The sequence below is a fragment of the Penicillium subrubescens genome (assembly GCF_028828155.1).
Source record: "Penicillium subrubescens strain IBT 31985 chromosome Unknown utg000004l_segment0_segment0, whole genome shotgun sequence".
Taxonomy (NCBI): Eukaryota; Fungi; Ascomycota; class Eurotiomycetes; order Eurotiales; family Aspergillaceae; genus Penicillium; species Penicillium subrubescens.
Window position 1 is genome coordinate 1,753,484 of NW_026643154.1, and position 16,274 is coordinate 1,769,757.

General features: G+C 52.0%; 5 protein-coding genes across 5 annotated transcripts; 3 read left to right on the forward strand and 2 right to left on the reverse strand.

Annotated features, from left to right (window-relative positions):
* Positions 1-751: 751 nt before the first annotated feature.
* N7473_005730 (SH3 domain protein) lies at positions 752-4,452 on the forward strand (the record flags this gene model as incomplete). The annotated part of the gene is made up of 3 exons (XM_057151670.1): positions 752-2,453; positions 2,513-2,611; positions 2,687-4,452. The coding sequence occupies 3 exons, from the start codon at positions 752-754 to the stop codon at positions 4,450-4,452; spliced, it is 3,567 nt and encodes a 1,188-aa protein (XP_057009475.1).
* An 817-nt stretch (positions 4,453-5,269) lies between these two features.
* On the forward strand, positions 5,270-6,803 carry cwc25 (U2-type spliceosomal complex subunit CWC25; the record flags this gene model as incomplete). Its single annotated transcript, XM_057151671.1, has 2 exons — positions 5,270-5,320; positions 5,414-6,803. Exons 1-2 carry the CDS (start codon positions 5,295-5,297, stop codon positions 6,801-6,803), a joined length of 1,416 nt encoding a protein of 471 aa, XP_057009476.1. The 5' UTR covers positions 5,270-5,294.
* A 221-nt stretch (positions 6,804-7,024) lies between these two features.
* N7473_005732 (NAD(P)/FAD-dependent oxidoreductase) lies at positions 7,025-8,314 on the reverse strand (the record flags this gene model as incomplete). The annotated part of the gene is made up of 1 exon (XM_057151672.1): positions 7,025-8,314. The coding sequence occupies one exon, from the start codon at positions 8,312-8,314 to the stop codon at positions 7,025-7,027; it is 1,290 nt and encodes a 429-aa protein (XP_057009477.1).
* A 1,355-nt stretch (positions 8,315-9,669) lies between these two features.
* N7473_005733 (GNAT family N-acetyltransferase) lies at positions 9,670-10,441 on the forward strand (the record flags this gene model as incomplete). The annotated part of the gene is made up of 2 exons (XM_057151673.1): positions 9,670-10,323; positions 10,394-10,441. 2 exons carry the CDS (start codon positions 9,670-9,672, stop codon positions 10,439-10,441), a joined length of 702 nt encoding a protein of 233 aa, XP_057009478.1.
* A 417-nt stretch (positions 10,442-10,858) lies between these two features.
* N7473_005734 (putative AP-2 adaptor complex subunit beta) lies at positions 10,859-15,890 on the reverse strand (the record flags this gene model as incomplete). Its single annotated transcript, XM_057151674.1, has 7 exons — positions 10,859-12,487; positions 12,542-12,757; positions 12,816-13,089; positions 13,467-15,002; positions 15,057-15,421; positions 15,486-15,561; positions 15,643-15,890. The coding sequence occupies 7 exons, from the start codon at positions 15,888-15,890 to the stop codon at positions 10,859-10,861; spliced, it is 4,344 nt and encodes a 1,447-aa protein (XP_057009479.1).
* Positions 15,891-16,274: the final 384 nt, after the last annotated feature.

A 16,274-nucleotide genomic window follows, 5' to 3' on the forward strand; every position in this document is an offset into this window, starting at 1 on the left:
TACAAAAATACCAGTTCCTGTAACCTGGTCAAAGACATCGAGGATACGTGAATACTACTGTAATTATTCCCTCGGTTAGGATTGAGGCGTCGGGCGTTGGAAACCTTTGAAGCTTCGTTCCCCTAAGAGCCCTGCCAAGGCACCAAAGTATATACTACTTCTCGTATGAAATCAGAATTATCAAACACATCTGGTTTCACCATCTGTCCAGCCTGACCTTAAGCTGTCTGATATCAGTGTGCCCCATGTTGTACTGCTCAGTACCCTGGTTCTCTCATTAGCCGCCGATCGTCAGTGGAGCCTCTCTGTCTCCCTCATCCCGCCAAGTGACGACCACCTCACTACTTCATCCTTCCCACCGCAGCCCTCCTTTCCCTCTCCATCCGGTGTTTCTTGCGACGGCTGGTTTCCCTCTTGCATCGATTCCTCAATTCCAAGCTCCTCAGCGAGGCCCGCTCCCAGTTTACCTGGACTCTGTGAGTTCCATTCCAGCCCCTCTTGCCCTCCCCCTCATTTCCCCTAGGCACCACCCGACTCTCCGACACTTTCGTCATCCCAGACTAACCCGGACTGCCGACCACCTCCAAAAGGGAATTCAGTTTTGCACCAACCCCATATACCGCTGCATGCTGGAGGTATCTCGGCTAGTGTTTGACCCTGTACAGTTCCTCGCCCTGATCGCACCTCCCACACTTGTCGTTTAGCGTCCTTTCTACCCCGTCCCCTCCGAACCCAGGTGTCGACTGGCCAAATGTCCAATCCGCCCTTTACGGTCCGAGCGGTCTTCGAGTATGCGTCGGGCCACGATGACGACCTCAGCTTCCCAATCGGCCAAATCGTAACCGTCACCGCTGTCGAGGATGACGATTGGTACTACGGTGCATACACAGACGGCTCTGGAACTAAACAAGAGGGTATCTTCCCCAAAAACTTCGTCGAGCGATATGAGCCCCCTGCGCCTCCCCGACCGACACGCCCAAGCAGACCAAAGAAAGAGGCCGAGCCTGCCCCCGTGGAATCCCCTGTTGCTGTGACCGATAGCAAGCCGCAGGCGGAGCCCGAGGTTGCGGAGCAACCCGCCGTGGAAGAACAGGAACCAGTTTCCAAGCAGCCACCTCCCCCTCAGTCCCCGCCAGCGATCTCGAGTCCTGTGGCCGAAACCCCAACGTCGCCTAAACTGCCACCTCAAACGGCTAAACCGGCTCCTGCTCCTGCCGCGGCCACCGCTCCTCCACCCGTGGCCAAGTCATCAAAGCCCCCGCCTCCGACCGTTGCAGACAAGCCCTCGGGTTCGTCTTTCAAGGATCGTATCGCCGCCTTCAACCAGTCAGCTGCGGCGCCACTTGCCCCTTTCAAGCCCGGTGGTCCACGGCAGTCGACCTCGTTTGTCAAGAAACAATTCGTTGCCCCTCCTCCCAGCAAGGATTCCTTCGTGGCCCCACCAAGAGAGCCTGTTCCCAAAGTCTACAAGAGAGAGGAGGATCCCGATGTGAAGGAGCAACTTGCTCGTGAGCCACTAGTCCCGGAGACCCGTCCGCCCCCGCCTGCTCCGGTGCCTGCGCAAGAATCCGAAGAGGGCGCCGAGGATCAGCCGAAGCCGACTAGCCTGAAGGACCGCATTGCGGCCTTGCAAAAGCAGCAATTGGAGCAGGCCCAGCGCCATGCAGAGGCTGCGCAAAAGAAGGAGAAGCCTAAGCCTCCTAAGAAACCGGTTGAGCAACCCGCGGAGTCTGTCGAAGCCGAGGAGGAGCTCGAGACCTCTCCTGTTGAGGCCGTGGGAACAACCCGGGACGCTAGTGTTGATACATTGCGTGCCAAGGCACCTCAGGCACAGCCGACTCCCTTCTCTCCCTCAGAGGAAGTAGCAAGCGAGTCAAATGATGCTGACTACTCTGCTGCTGCCGACTCTGAGGATGCTGGAGAGACATCCACGAGCAAGGATGAAGAGGAGGAGCGTCCTCGTAAACAATCCACTCACACTATTGAGCAAAAGGGCGAGGAGGCAGACGTTGAAGAGGAGGAGGAGGAAGAGGAAGAGGAAGAAGAGGAAATGGACCCTGAAACCAAGCGCAGAATGGAACTTCGTGCCCGAATGGCGAAGATGAGTGGTGGTATGGGTATGATGGGACTCTTCGCGCCTCCTGGTGGCCTGCCGGGCATGGCTCCTCCTACAGGAGGCCGCAAACCTAAGACTCCTGGCGAATCTGAAAAGCGACTTGCCGAGCCCGAACCGACCTCTCCTCGTCATGCTCCTCCCGTGCCTTTGCCTGGAATGAACATCGGCACGAGGCCTGCCGTCGATGTGGAGAAGGAGGATGATGATGAGGAGCCCCTGGCGACCCCGATTTCTGAGCAACATCCTCCACGACAGGTACCAGATGTCGAGGAGGTCGTTCATGAAGGCCCCCCGCCACGCCGCTCTACTGATCGACCCCCTCCCGTCCCGCCTACCGGTGAGTCACATCAATTAATCCGTATAGGAAGGACTACATAACTGACAGTTCCTAAACAGAGCGCTCTGCTGCGGCTCCCCCAATGCCAGAGTCACGGCCCGTTCCACCTCCACCAGCACCAGTAGAAGAACCAGCTTCGCCGCCTCCAGTCCCAGGGGGTATGTTACATCCAACCTTTCTCTTCTATAACCGAACTTTCCTTCTCAAGACTCCGATATTAACTGCAGTATTAGGCCGCCCTGCTCCTCCTCCGCCTCGGCCTTCCACGGGCGACGAATCCGATGATGAACTATCAGTGCATGCAAAGAGCTTGTCCTTAGACGAGCCAGGTCAGGCACCCGTGGTGCCTGCACCAGCTATTCCTGACCGTTTGGATTCTCGGCGATCCTCAACGTACGACTCGACACCCCCCTTGGGCCCGACACCAACTGCCGAAAAGAGAGCAAGCCGCCCACCTCCTCCAATCCCGACTAATCCACCCATGCCCCCGGCACAGAGTCGTGCGCCGCCTCCACCACCACCAGGCCAACTTCGTCGACAATCCACAGTTGATAGCCGCGGGAGTGCCCCCCGACAGGCTGGGGAAGATGTTGAAGGAGAGGTTACGGAGTACGATGGAGATTACGACACTGATATCGCATCCGGAGCCAAGCACAAGGATGCTTTGAGGGCCCACGAGCGAGAGTCCAGCTTTGATGAGGGAACAATCACAGACGAGTATTCTCTTCAGTCACCTCGAAGCCCCCAGGAATCTCGTCTGCCCCCACCGCTCCCACCCACTGCTGCCCCTCGAGGAGTTCCGCCCCCGCCACCAAGCCAACCGCCTCGAAATGCTCGTGCTTCCATAGATACGCCAAGAGGTCCGCCTCCGCTCCCGCCAACTAGGGAGGCCCCTCGTGGTGGTGCTGAGGACGATGATGAATACGATCCTTTCAACTATTCTGCTCCTCAACATGGGCTGCCCACTTCTCCGCCCCCTCCTCCACCGCATGCCGTGAGCGAGGACTTTGATGACCTTTATGAGGCATCTCCAGTTCAAAGTCCCTCGACCGAGCAACCTCCGTCACTTCATGAAAAGCGACCTTCTCTGGCACCACCGCCCCCTCCCCAGAGTCAGGCTCCAGCCTTGCCTTCACCTTCTGCTGCCAGAAGCGGGCGGGCTTCCATGGATTTGATGCGTGCTCAGCGGCGATCGATGGACGTATCCCGTCCGTCCATTGACCAGGGCTTCATTGCCACTGAGGTTGACCTTGGAGAGAGTACCCTATGGTGGACTCAGCCCAAGACGACTCCTCCGGTTTTCCAGAACCGCAAGGATATTCTCTTTGAAGTTGAGGAATCTACCTCCACGAAACGGGGTGGCAAGACTACAGTGTCCAAAGACGTTTACGTTCTTTTCATCGACTACTCTCAAACCGTGGTGACGGTGCACTTTGATGCAAAGAACCCTGCAGATGCCACCCTTGAGCAGCGTCATGAACCTCCACCTCTCCAGCCCCGTCAGGATCAACTTGAGCAGGCTCACGTTCAGCATGGAAACCGAATCTCAGAGTCCGTTAACGCAATCCAAAACTCCACTGTCGGCGATGGTACTCCTTTCGGATTGATCCAGCATCTTCTGAACCCTCTGTCTGATGCGCTCCTCCCTGTCGGAACCCGTGCCTACGGCGCCCTGGTCTACTCAAACTTGGCCAACGCATCTGTCACGCAGAACGACGAGATCCGCGCTGGTGACATTGTCAGCTTCCGAAATGCTCGCTTCCAGGGTCACCGTGGTACTATGCACCAGAAGTACAGTGCCGAGGTGGGCAAACCCGACCACGTTGGCATCGTCGTTGACTGGGATGGCACCAAGAAGAAGATCCGCGCCTGGGAGCAGGGACGCGAGAGCAAGAAGGTCAAGATGGAGAGTTTCAAGCTGAATGATCTCCGCAGTGGCGAGTGCAAGGTCTGGCGTGTTATGCCGCGCAGCTGGGTGGGCTGGGAGTCTTCCAAATAAGCCGATCAACCTGATGCCCTCTCTATCTCGCATCTGGTATGACTTACGGCCGGACTCATTTACTGCCTCTTCTTATATTCGTCTCCACTATCTAACCCCCTACGTTGATGTTTTCCCTTGACCTTTTCCTTTTGCGTTTAAAACCTTCCTGTTTATGTGGTAATGAGATAGCCGGAATGGTTTGTTTTTGATGGAGAATTGAGCGAGCGTGCACACAACCTTTTCTTTGCGCCCCCCTTCTTCCCTATCTTACCTGTGGTAAATTCTGCATGACCCATGTTTTCCGCTCTGCTATAATTTCCATATTTTCCATTGCCCTGTATCTATTTGCAATGTATTCATTTCGATTCATTTCAGGCGACTGTAGACCAAGAGTATCAGACTAGCACAATATTTTCTATACATGACGTTTAAAGACTACATATTTATGATCCGAGCACGGAGAGACACATCGATTCTTCAATAATCATAGACAGAAGAGATACTCCAAGCAGAGTGGGGTTTTAGACCACAACGCCTCGGAGAGGGGCAAAAACTTATCGAAAACAAAAAAAGAATGGGACAAGCCAGGATCGAACTGGCGACTTCACGATAGCAGAAACTGGAGTTGTACTTCAGTCGTGCACTCTCCCAGCTGAGTTATTATCCCAATCTGTGATATCGTCGACTAGATTTGCGAACATGATCCTGTGCTAGACGGTGTCTCTTCCTGCGGCCAGTGCAGCTACCACGTGATTCATGCCTCAGGCCACCGATGAGAGGTGGCTGGCTATTTCCCCATTTGGCATCCACCGTCCGACTTCAATCTCCGCAACATCACAGCTTTCCTCAACACCTCCAAAATGGGTGGCGATCTGAATTTGAAGAAGTGAGTACCCGAAACCCTCCCACGCAAACCCCTACTACATGGTTTTCGGGTGAGATATCTGAAAGCAAGTCAACGTTGCTAACCTCGTCACAGGTCATGGCACCCATCGCTGCTCCGCAACCAGGAGCGCGTATGGCAGCAGGAAAAGCGCGCTCTAGACGAGCGCAAGAAGGTCGAACAACTGCGACGTGAACGCGAAGAAGAGCGCCAGATCCAGGAGCTCCAGCGCCTACAAGAAACCTCCGGCAAGACCGCGCCACAATCCCGAGTCGACTGGATGTACCAAGCCCCCTCCAGCTCCACGGGCCACTACTCCGAAGAGATGGAGGGATACCTGCTGGGCAAGCGACGTATCGACGGCATCTTATTGAAAAACGACGCCGACAACCAGAAGCTGGAGAAGGGTGCGGACGTGGTCGGGGCGAATGCGGCGGCTGGTCCGTCAGTCGGGTCTGCGCGCGATACCATGACGAAAGTTCTGAATGACCCGCTGCTTGAAGTCAAGAAGAGAGAACAGGCGGCTTATGAGGCTGCGGTTATGGAGGCTGCTCGGCGCAAGGAGAGGGAGGCTCGCCGGAAGGGCGATAGCGGTCGAGATAGTGGTCGAGACCGAGACCGGGATCGTCGTCATCGCGATCATGATTCGAAGCGTCGGCGATATAGTGATGAAGGAGAGGATGATCGCCGACGTAGTCATCATCGGAGCGAGCGTCGGCACCGATCTAGGTCCCCAGCTTCGCCGGAGCGATCCCACCGTAGACACCGCAGCGAGCGAGACCGTGAACACGACCGTGATGACCGTGATCGCCGAGAGGATCGACGCCGAGGTGATAATGCTCGATCCCGTCGAGACGACCGAGACCGCGACCGCGATGGTGAACGAGACCGCCGTGATGACCGCCGTGACTACAGAGAAAGAAGGAGCTCCTACACCAGTCAAACTCGAGACCGAGACTCGGGTCCCAAACGCGACCGTGATCAGGACAACGAGCGCGAGAGATCCCCACGACGTTCATCTCCCCGACGACGTTCCCCTATCATACACCAGGGCCAGGGCCGTAACGACCGTGGCAATGGAGACCGACGAGACTCCCCCGCCGAGACTACAATAATCGCCACGACTCATACAACCGAAACCGTGGGCCACCTCCTCCCCGCGCTGCGCCTAACAAGCCAGACCCCAAACAGCAAGAGGAGGAGCGCCTTCGCAAGCTTGCAGAAATGCAATCAAATGCAAACGAGCTTGAGGCAGAACGCCGCCAGCGAATTACTGAGCTTACTGCCAAAGAACAAGAGCAGAAGGAGGCAGATGATAAGCAGCGTTCTGACCGCGGTCAATTTATGTCCAAGGTACATCAGCGTGTGCAAGAAGACAGCCTGGACGAGCGCATCCGGCGCAGTCGTGGTGGACTGTCCAAGATGGAGGAGGATTGAGGATTCTGAGTCCAAGGTTCGGACCTGCGCCTCAACCAGTTCTCCGTAATTATAGGATGAACCTGTGCCTAGTAGGGCATTTTCTATGTTATGTATCAAATATCTTCAACTCGTATCCTTAGCGGTGGTTCCTTGGGTCGAATAATGCAAGCAAATAAAGCGTTATTTCTATGATATCTGCTTCTATACTTTGCCACAACTAGACTGCCTGTCTTAGTTTAATTGAAGCTGATCTATTGCATAATATTCTCCTGTCCATCACATGTCCAACTACTGCTCCTTGTTATAGATATTGTTATACCGTTCCAAAGCCTGAGCAGTGAGCACCTCACCCTCCACCCCCTGAAAACGCGCCGGATCCAAAGCCTTCACAACCCCCACATTACTATCAGAAATCCCCTCCTGACTTCCACGCAGAACCTCTCTCGCAATCAACTTCGCCGTCCCAGCAGCCGTAGTAACCCAAATTGCAGCACAAAGCCACAGATTACCAACATCAGACACTCTACCAGCCAGCGGCAGATTATCCGGCGTCACCGAGAAGATCCCATTAAACGGCTTCTTCTCCTCAAAACGATCCGAATCATCCTGACGTCCTTGTACTAGGAAGTCCCCTCCGTTCTTCAGATGCGAGGATGCTTCTGAGAGTACTTTGTCGAAGCTGGAGGGCCATGTCCCGATGGCTGATTGGTCGGGCTTCAGTTCGAGGGGAGCATGGTCGTAGCTACCCAGACCATCGTGGTCGCCGTGGTCTCGGGCGTAGACGTGGTGCTCTGGCCAGCGGACGAATGGATAGGGTTTTCCGAGGCGGACAGGTCGGGGAGGTGTAAATGTGTATGGGTGTGCAACTGGTATGATAGGGACTGGGAACTTGGTGATTGAGACTTCCTTGTCTCCTGTTAAGGAAGACGTCCAGATACCCGTGGCGAGGATGACAGTACTGCCTGTCAAATTGATATCCCCATCCGCAGTGCGTATAGCTTCAATCACTCCATTCTTGCGTGCAAACCCGACCACATCAACTTCCAAGAAATCCACACCTTTGGCACGAGCTTCCTGCGTATAATAAGACGTAATAAGCTGCGCATTCGCCGTCCCATCAGAAGGGAAATACAACCCCATCCTCACAGTCTCACGATCGATAAAATCCGGCGCCAGAGCGGCTGCATCCTCAGCCGAGATCATCTCAGCAGACAACCCCGCAGCACGAGCCTTCTCACATCGAGATTGTAGTGTCTGGACACCCGCTTCCGTGGACGCGAGCTCCAGTCCTCCGACGGTGTTAAATCCACCCGGGACGCTGAGGTACTCGGCCACAGTATCTCGAGCCAGTCGAGTTAGTACTGCCGACTCATTGAGTTGGCCCACGAAACCTGGTGCATGGCTTGTGGATCCTAGGGACTTTTTGAGGGATCGGTCGAGTAGTATGATGTGACGATCGCTGTCTGCTTTGGAGAGGTAGAATGCTAATGCAGCGCCGACTATGCCACCGCCCACGATGAAGATCCGTTTGGAGGACGGGTTGGTGTTTAGATCTTGGATTGAGAGGGTTGATTGCATGATGAAAGGTTTGATATTTCAAATTATTCAAATGGGATGGTCTAGCGATAGGGGTGGTACATGGGGATAGCCCGTTGAACTATATAGATTAGACCATGAGGCTATCAACTATAAATAACTCTAAAGGGCGTGGCATGTACCCGATATCGGCCTGTATATCGCCATGTGTATCCGCCTCCAGCCGAGACTGTGCGTGGTGAGTTCGTATTGGGGATAATCCACGTCATTTCCAAGACACGATACTGCAGAAATATATCTCGCGCCATTTGACCCACCGATGGAGGTGCCGGCTTTACTACCGGTTTAGGCTAGCATCTAGTAACATCAATTGAGGATACTCGTATTAGAATTCATTGGAAAGATTGGTAGATTGATCTAATAGATACATCGCGTTCCGAAGCTCGAGGAGAACAATTAGAGATGACAGAGCTGAATGTATTAGCCCTAGATTGAGGTGTCGTAACATCCACCTCCATAATGGCAAAATGTGCCAAGATTGTCATGAATTGGGATAATAACTCAGCTGGGAGAGTGCACGACTGAAGTACAACTCCAGTTTCTGCTATCGTGAAGTCGCCAGTTCGATCCTGGCTTGTCCCATTTCTTTTTGTTCTTGTCTCGGCTTCTCCAAAGCCGGACGCTATCCTGCATATACATAACCTCTTCTCTCTCGTAAAGGCTTCTTTTTTCCCAAAGTCACCTTCTCCTCATGATTGTATCACTAGGATACCGGGCAATCATATTGAACAGATCATGTAGCTTCAGTGCATATAGTGCACCGCGGTAATATTTCTGCCTGGGTAGAAACGCAGCATGATAAGGATTGGGGGCTAGGTAACTACATACCAGATAGTTCACCCCCACTTCTAGTAAGCACTGCCACATAGCCCCAGCATGACCTCAGTTTGAAGTGAATCCATATCAATGGCGCATAAGACAGGGCTCTGTCTGGATGGTGTTCACATTCAACTCAATATGAATGTGGTGGAGTGTAAACTCCTTGCAAGGTTAGGATGGCTTTAATGGTATCCCTCACTTAGACGTTTTATGTCGGAATCGGAGAATTCAATTCCAGTTTAAGCACGTCAGCAGGCGCTGATCTTACTTACTTGAAGCTAGTCAATTTGAGCGATGTTACGTCGAGTACTGATCAAGCTAGTGGAAGTTGAAAGACTCAAAGCAGAATTCATAGTTAGTTATATATGGGCTATCCGCTATCATCCTCGGGGAATCATGTCAACTCTGATTTTCCCTATCATTTCCACCATGCTTTAAATCCAAAGAGGTTCGACTTAGCTACATCATTCATTACGCCTGTCAACGTTTGGAAAGCAATATAGGACTACATCTCAAATATGACATTTGAGATTCTCCCCCTCGAGCCAGCGGACATACCGGAATGCTTTGCAGCAGCTCAAAAAGCTTTCGTCGAGTTTAGTCGCTTGATATTCAAGCCAGATCATCTATCAACCGAGTCCGCTGAGCTTCTTATCAAGAGTCGGATCCAGGGATTCAACAATAGAAACCTGCAATCACGAAATTTCAAGGCCGTTGATTGTGAGACAGGTACAATCATTGCCGCGGCACGGTGGAGGGTCTATCCAGAAGATGAGCTTTTGATCAAGAGCGTGGATGAAATCGTTGAGGCAAAGCTACAGCCCCGCGTGCCTGAATTGCGTGAAGATGTGGCCAGAGCATTCTATACGATGCTAAACCAGGGCAAGCGCGAGATAGCTGGAATTGAGAAAGATAAAGATGGAAGAACAGTTAAATTGATGCGCCGCGTGGAGTTGGAGTCCCTATTTACACATCCAAGCTACCAACGAAGAGGAGCTGCAAGGGCCCTTCTGCAACGGTGTATTCAAGAAGCTGACCTACTCGGCTTGGTTGTTTACCTTGAGGCGACCCAGGACGGAAAACCTCTCTATGAGAATTGTGGATTTGAAGCTATCAGAACCCACACGTTTGAGGCAGAGAAATTTGGAGGCGAAGGGGCGCATCAGTACACGGTATGTTTTGGCCCTAGCATGTTCCTGGTATGTGAGCTATTTCTGGCAAACGGTCCACTAATACTAGTAGTATATGGTGAGGTCACCAAAGGAGAGCTCTTCTATAGCTTCAAAATGATATTGGTAGCATGGAAGTGATCATTCTCACGGTGTTCCTCAAGATAGTCACGATAATTACAACCGCTCTCTCTCTTATGGTGACGATGCCTATGAAACCCGGAGGATCTACCTATGGAAAGAAAATTGGTAACATGTTCATACTGCCGGTAATTTCCTATTATACCTGTAACCTTGTACACTTCAATATGGATGAATGAATGATTCCCTTTAAGCCTGGACCCCCCCCAAGAGTTGATAATAAACCACCACCTTTTTACTAGAAAGGGTACAGATTCATGACATGGTCTCATAGTTATCTAATTGGTCATTAGCCCCGATGGCATGACCTCTGGGCGTACAGGGTCCATTCTCACAGTTTGCGTTCTGTAACACGCAGCACCGGCCAATGACTCGCACCTAGCCACGTGTTTGCGGTTTAATGGTAGTGCTTATAGGACAGTTCCATGTAATATTTGGAGGAGAGTGTGGCTTCGTGATCATGGCCTAGCACCTTCTCTCGCCATTGAAGAGCTCGTCGAAAAATGGCCTCGGCCTCTACGAACCGATGCTGGTTATAGAGGCAAAGACCAAGCTCATGAAGAGATTCGAGTGTGTGCTTATGAATATGACCTAGCACTTGCTCTCGCCCTTGAAGAGCTCGCCGAAACATGGCTTCGGCCACTTTGAACCGATGCAGATAAACGAGGCATACACCAAGCCAATGAACAGAATTGAGTGTGTCGCTATGATTATTACCTAGCACTTGCTCTCGCCCTTGGAGAGCTCGTTGAAACATAGCCACGGCCTCTGTGAGCCGATGCTGGTCATAGAGGGAAAGACCAAGCTCGTGAAGAGATTCGAGCGTGTGCTTATGATCATTACCTAGCACTTGCTCTCGCCCTTGGAGAGCTCGCCGAAACATAGCCTCAGCCTCTTTGAACCGATGCAGTTGACCGAGGCATACACCAAGCCAATGTACAGACCTGAGTGTATCCTTATGATCACTACCTAGCACTTCCTCTCGTCTTTGGAGAGCTTGTCGAAGCATAATCTCGGCTTCTCCGTGCCGATTCTGGTTTTGGAGGCATACTCCAAGCCAATAAACGGAATTGAGTGTGTCCCTATGATCATTACCTAACACTTGCTCTTGTCCCTGGAGAGCTCGTCGAAACATAGCCTCGGCCTCTTTGAACCGATGCTGGTTTTGGAGGCAGATGCTAAGCCAATAAACAGAATCGAGTGTGTCTTTATGATCATAGCCTAATTCTTTCTCCCGCCCATGAAGAGCTCGACGGAATATGCTCTCTGCCTTTTCGTTTTGATGCTGATTGACTAGTGAGAGAGCCCTCTCTTGCAGGACTTCGAAAAGGCAAAGGCTGGGCGTAAGGGTCCCGATTTGACTATCCATAGGCTGTGGTCTCGTAGTCCTCAGAGAAGAAGAAGAAGAAGAAGCCTCTCTCTGCTGTGCTGTACAGGTCTTCCCTTGGGTATAGTTTACCAGATATGGCGTTGTTATTGAATCAGGCATGCTGTGAATGACAGTCTGCGGCGCTTCTGTAGAAGATCTTGTATTCCATGACGCAAAACTTTCGGTTAACGTTGGAACTGGACTGGGAACCTGTGGTTTGTCTTCAAAGGGCGTTGTGGACTTTGGGGCAGGGATCACTGATTGTATCCACACGTTTGACAGAGCAGATGAAGCCGTTGTTCGATCATTGGGATAGGGGCACATAAGTGAAAGCAGAAAGTCGATGCCTTGTTGACTGACACCGACGTCCCTGAGCTTGGTGATGGGGAATTGGTGCTGGGCTTTGTAGCTTGCAAGCAATGCTGTAGTAAACGCAGGTTTTTTGGTGAGGATCTCGAATAGAATCTCTCCGAGGGCCCAAATGTCAGTGGCATACGCACTGCCCCGCTCAGTAAAGCCCCAAAGTTCAGGGGCAAAATATCTTGGGGTACCCTGTATCGTCGATGGCTTATGGCCCTCTTGTATGCGTTTGGTGAGACCAAAGTCTGCCAGCTTAATCCACCACTCAGCTGGAGGATGCGATTTAATGAGTATATTCTAGCCATTCGCTTTAGTGAAGGCTCTCATTTCCACACCTATAAGTGAACTTACCTCTGGTTTGAGGTCTCGGTGAGAAAACCCATTTTCATGCATCATATTCAGACCATCAAGAATCTGGTAGGCAATTTCTTTTACCTCATTCTCTGGCAGTGATGGCTTGTGATATAGATACGTGAACAGGTCGCCAATTTCGAGGTATTCCATTGCTATGAAGAGCTGGCCAGGCCCTTCGTACCAGCCGAATGACTTGACGAAGCATCGTTCATACTACTTCAATCAGCATGACTTGATCTTTCTCATAGATAATTAACATATAGAGACTAACACGAGAATGTGAGAACTTGGCAATTGCCTCCAACTCACGATTATAATCAATAGGCTCGAATCGCGTGTCCAAGTCAATCTGCTTGACGGCTCGGACTGGGCTACCGTGAGCTGTAACTCCTGATCGCCCACCTTTAATGCGCTTCTCTAGCCAGACGCTACCATATCCACCTTTTCCGATCCTTTTCTGCCGCTGCCAATGCTCCAATCTGATCACAAGGCGTTGTCCAGAAGTTGGGTCTGACTCCCGGAATGTATGGACGGTTTCCACTGCACTGTCCAGAAGAAAACGGGTTTCTAGCCTGGAATCTCGAATGAGATCTGATATTTGCGCCATTCAGACGTTCCTGTAAGCAGTTCACGCGTTGATAGTGTGGATGGGGATTTGTATTCGCTGCGGCTGAAAGGCGCCTAAAGGAGCGACCCCGCACGTCACCTGATATAATACTGCATGTTATAGACAGTTTTTGCCATGACTATTTCAATGTGGAACGAATATTGGAATACGGGGATATCAGTATTGAAAAAGTATTTCACTGTTTCCCGACACGGAAGGCAATAACAGGCGCCATGGTACAATCAGAAACATATCACTTATTAACCTGATATCAATGCGTTCTATCTACAATTATACCTCAGCAATCAAACCTACAGCAGCAGCAACTCGCCCGTAGCAGCACCGCCAGCATACTGTGGCTGATACCCCTGTTGCTGGTTCTGGGTGACCACAAACTGCGACTGAGGCGCGCCGCCGCTTCCTGCTCCACCGTCTCCACGTCCACCCAGATCCATCGCGGCCATGTGCTGAGAACCGATACCATTGAAGTAGCTATCGGCTGCATTAATAGCATTAGCACCAGCCCCACCACCAGTTGCGTTGGGGTCGAGCGGGAATGTCGGGGGAGGAGGGGCATTGATAGGGCTAATAGGGTTACCCGTCGTGGTGATGGTGGCGAGGCCGCTGTTGCTGGTTGATGCGGAAGCCATGCTGGCGGTAGGTGGGTTGTACTCTAGCATGCTAGCGGTACCGTCCTCGACCCGGGGCCGTTGCAAGGCTGGACTGTGTTGGAGTCTGCGAGGTCGTGCGGCGCGGAAGACCTGGTGAATGGGCTTGAGGTAGACCGTAGCCAGGGTGCCAACGTTGAGGCAAAGTTCTTCCAAAGTGCGTGGGTCAAGTTTCTCGCTCTCGGCTGTGATGGGGGGCTTCTGGCCCATGACAACTTGCTTGGCGGTGGCTGGGTCGGTGGACAGCAAACGCCAATACATGTATCCTCGATCACGGAGGTCGGGGTCATCAGTCTCTTCCGTGCACCACTTAAGTACCTGCGGAACGAGTTGTTGACCCTTGGTGGGCCGCTGGATGAACAGCTTGACGGTAGCCGTAAGCAGGGCCAGCTGCACTTCGACCGTTTCGTCGTGGAATGTGGCCAAGTAATCCTGTAGGAGCCCATCCGAGTTCTCAATACGATCTGCATACTGACCGATGATCCAGATGACGGCTGCCTTTGCTTCGGGCTCGTCAAGGTCGTCAATGTTGCGGATCACGTGGCTGATGATGCTCTCATACTGGTTGGGATACTTGCGGAAGATGTTGCGGATCACAACCGTTGCCTCTTGAACGATGTATGGAATCTTGGCGCCCACAAGCTCCAACAGCGTATCAATGCACTGCTTTGCAGCAGACTCGATCTTAATGGCCAGCTTTCCAATGGCGCGCACTGCCTTGCGAACGAAATGGACATCGATCTCCGTGGCATACTCTCGAAGCTCAGCCAGAACAATCGAGATATTGTCCTTCGTCGTCAACATGAACATCAACTCCAGCTTCGTCACCTTGACATAGATTGGGTCGTTGTAATTGCAGAAGAACACCCTGATATCGTTGCGCAGGACTTCCGGTCTTTTCTGCAGAATCAGGATAGCATTTCGAAGTGCCAGATACTGGACCTCTGGCGGTTTGGAGAGAAGTGTAACAAGAGGTGGTGATAGCTTGCGACATAACGAAGTGATGTGCTTTTCGTCGGCGATATAGTTCATAAGGTAGAGAATAACTCGGCAAGCAGTAAGAACGACAGCAGAATTTTGGTGAGAAAGGCGTGGGGCAACTCGCTCTGCCAGCAGGAGCGCCTCGGCAGTGTCCTGAGGCACATAAGACATCAAGGCCTCAAGGATATAACTTTGGCCCCATCTAGTTCTTCTGTTAGTGTGAATTTCAAAGTAATGTGGGTTGAGAGGATCATACTCAGAGCAGTCAGGCAAGATCGAAACTAGTTTTGAAGCGCTGACATAGTCGATGGTAAGAGAGATCGATTCACTGCGACCCCAGATATCGCACAAGGAGGCCAGAACGCTCGACACGACGGTCGGGTTCTCATCTTTCAACATCCGATTGAGCCGGTCAATCAAATCGGAGTTCTCGACCGTCTTCTTATCGTGCTCGTACAGCTTCGCGACGCAAAAGGCAGCTGTCTTACGAACATATGGATCGTTATCTTGCATCAGGCGCTTCAGCGGTTGGAACGTTGCCTCGACAAACTCGCGCACATGGACGTATGAAATGGTTCTTAGGGCGAGGGCGCGCACGAGCGGGTTTGTGTCTTCCATGTCCTATAAGCAACTGTTAAACATCCATCCTTCCCTGTGTCTCATCTTTGATATAGAAATCTCATACATCAACTAGAATCGGCAGCGCCTTCATCGCGACTTCGGGTTTCATTCTCGAGTAGTTGACCAGGAAGAGGAAGCACCTAGAGGACCTGTTAGCAAACGCGATCTCCATGGCAGAAGGTTGCCCCGCAGGCTGGCAGGCGCTTTCTATCCCAACATACATCTTCTTGATCTCCAAACTCGGTAGGTTCATGCACTCGATCACGTCGGGGAATAGCGCAACCATATCATTATTGCTCATGGTCATATTGGCGACGATCTTCTTCAAGGCGATCTTTTTGGCGGAGTAGTTCTTATCTTTCTTGCCGCCGCTATGAAGCTCCTGGCGCAACTCGGCGACCTTGCCCTGTGGAGTTTGAAGAGAGCGTGAGCCAAGGGGCGGAGCATATGGAGCGAAAGCGATAAACATGTGGAAACAAGCGCTAGGGTATAACAGTGTAGAAAAGCAAGAGGGTTGATCTTATCAAGACAAAGAGAGGAAGTTGGGCAGTCTGTCTCGGCACCCTGTCACATTTAAGACGAGCAGCGCATTGACAAGATGCGGGGAAGGTTGGCTTAAAGCCACAAATAGGCAAGTCGGACGATCAAGCCGAGTAGAAATCAATAGAGCTTATCACGTACCCTAGCGAACAGCTTTGCATCGCCTCCGGAACTCATGGCTGCTGTGTAGTCGAATCACACGAGCTTATTTCGGACTCCTTCTTTTTGGGGACTTTGGGCGTATCTGGCAGCCACCCAATCGATGACAGGCGATAGACGTGCAAGAGGAATGTATCGAGGGAATCGGGTTCAG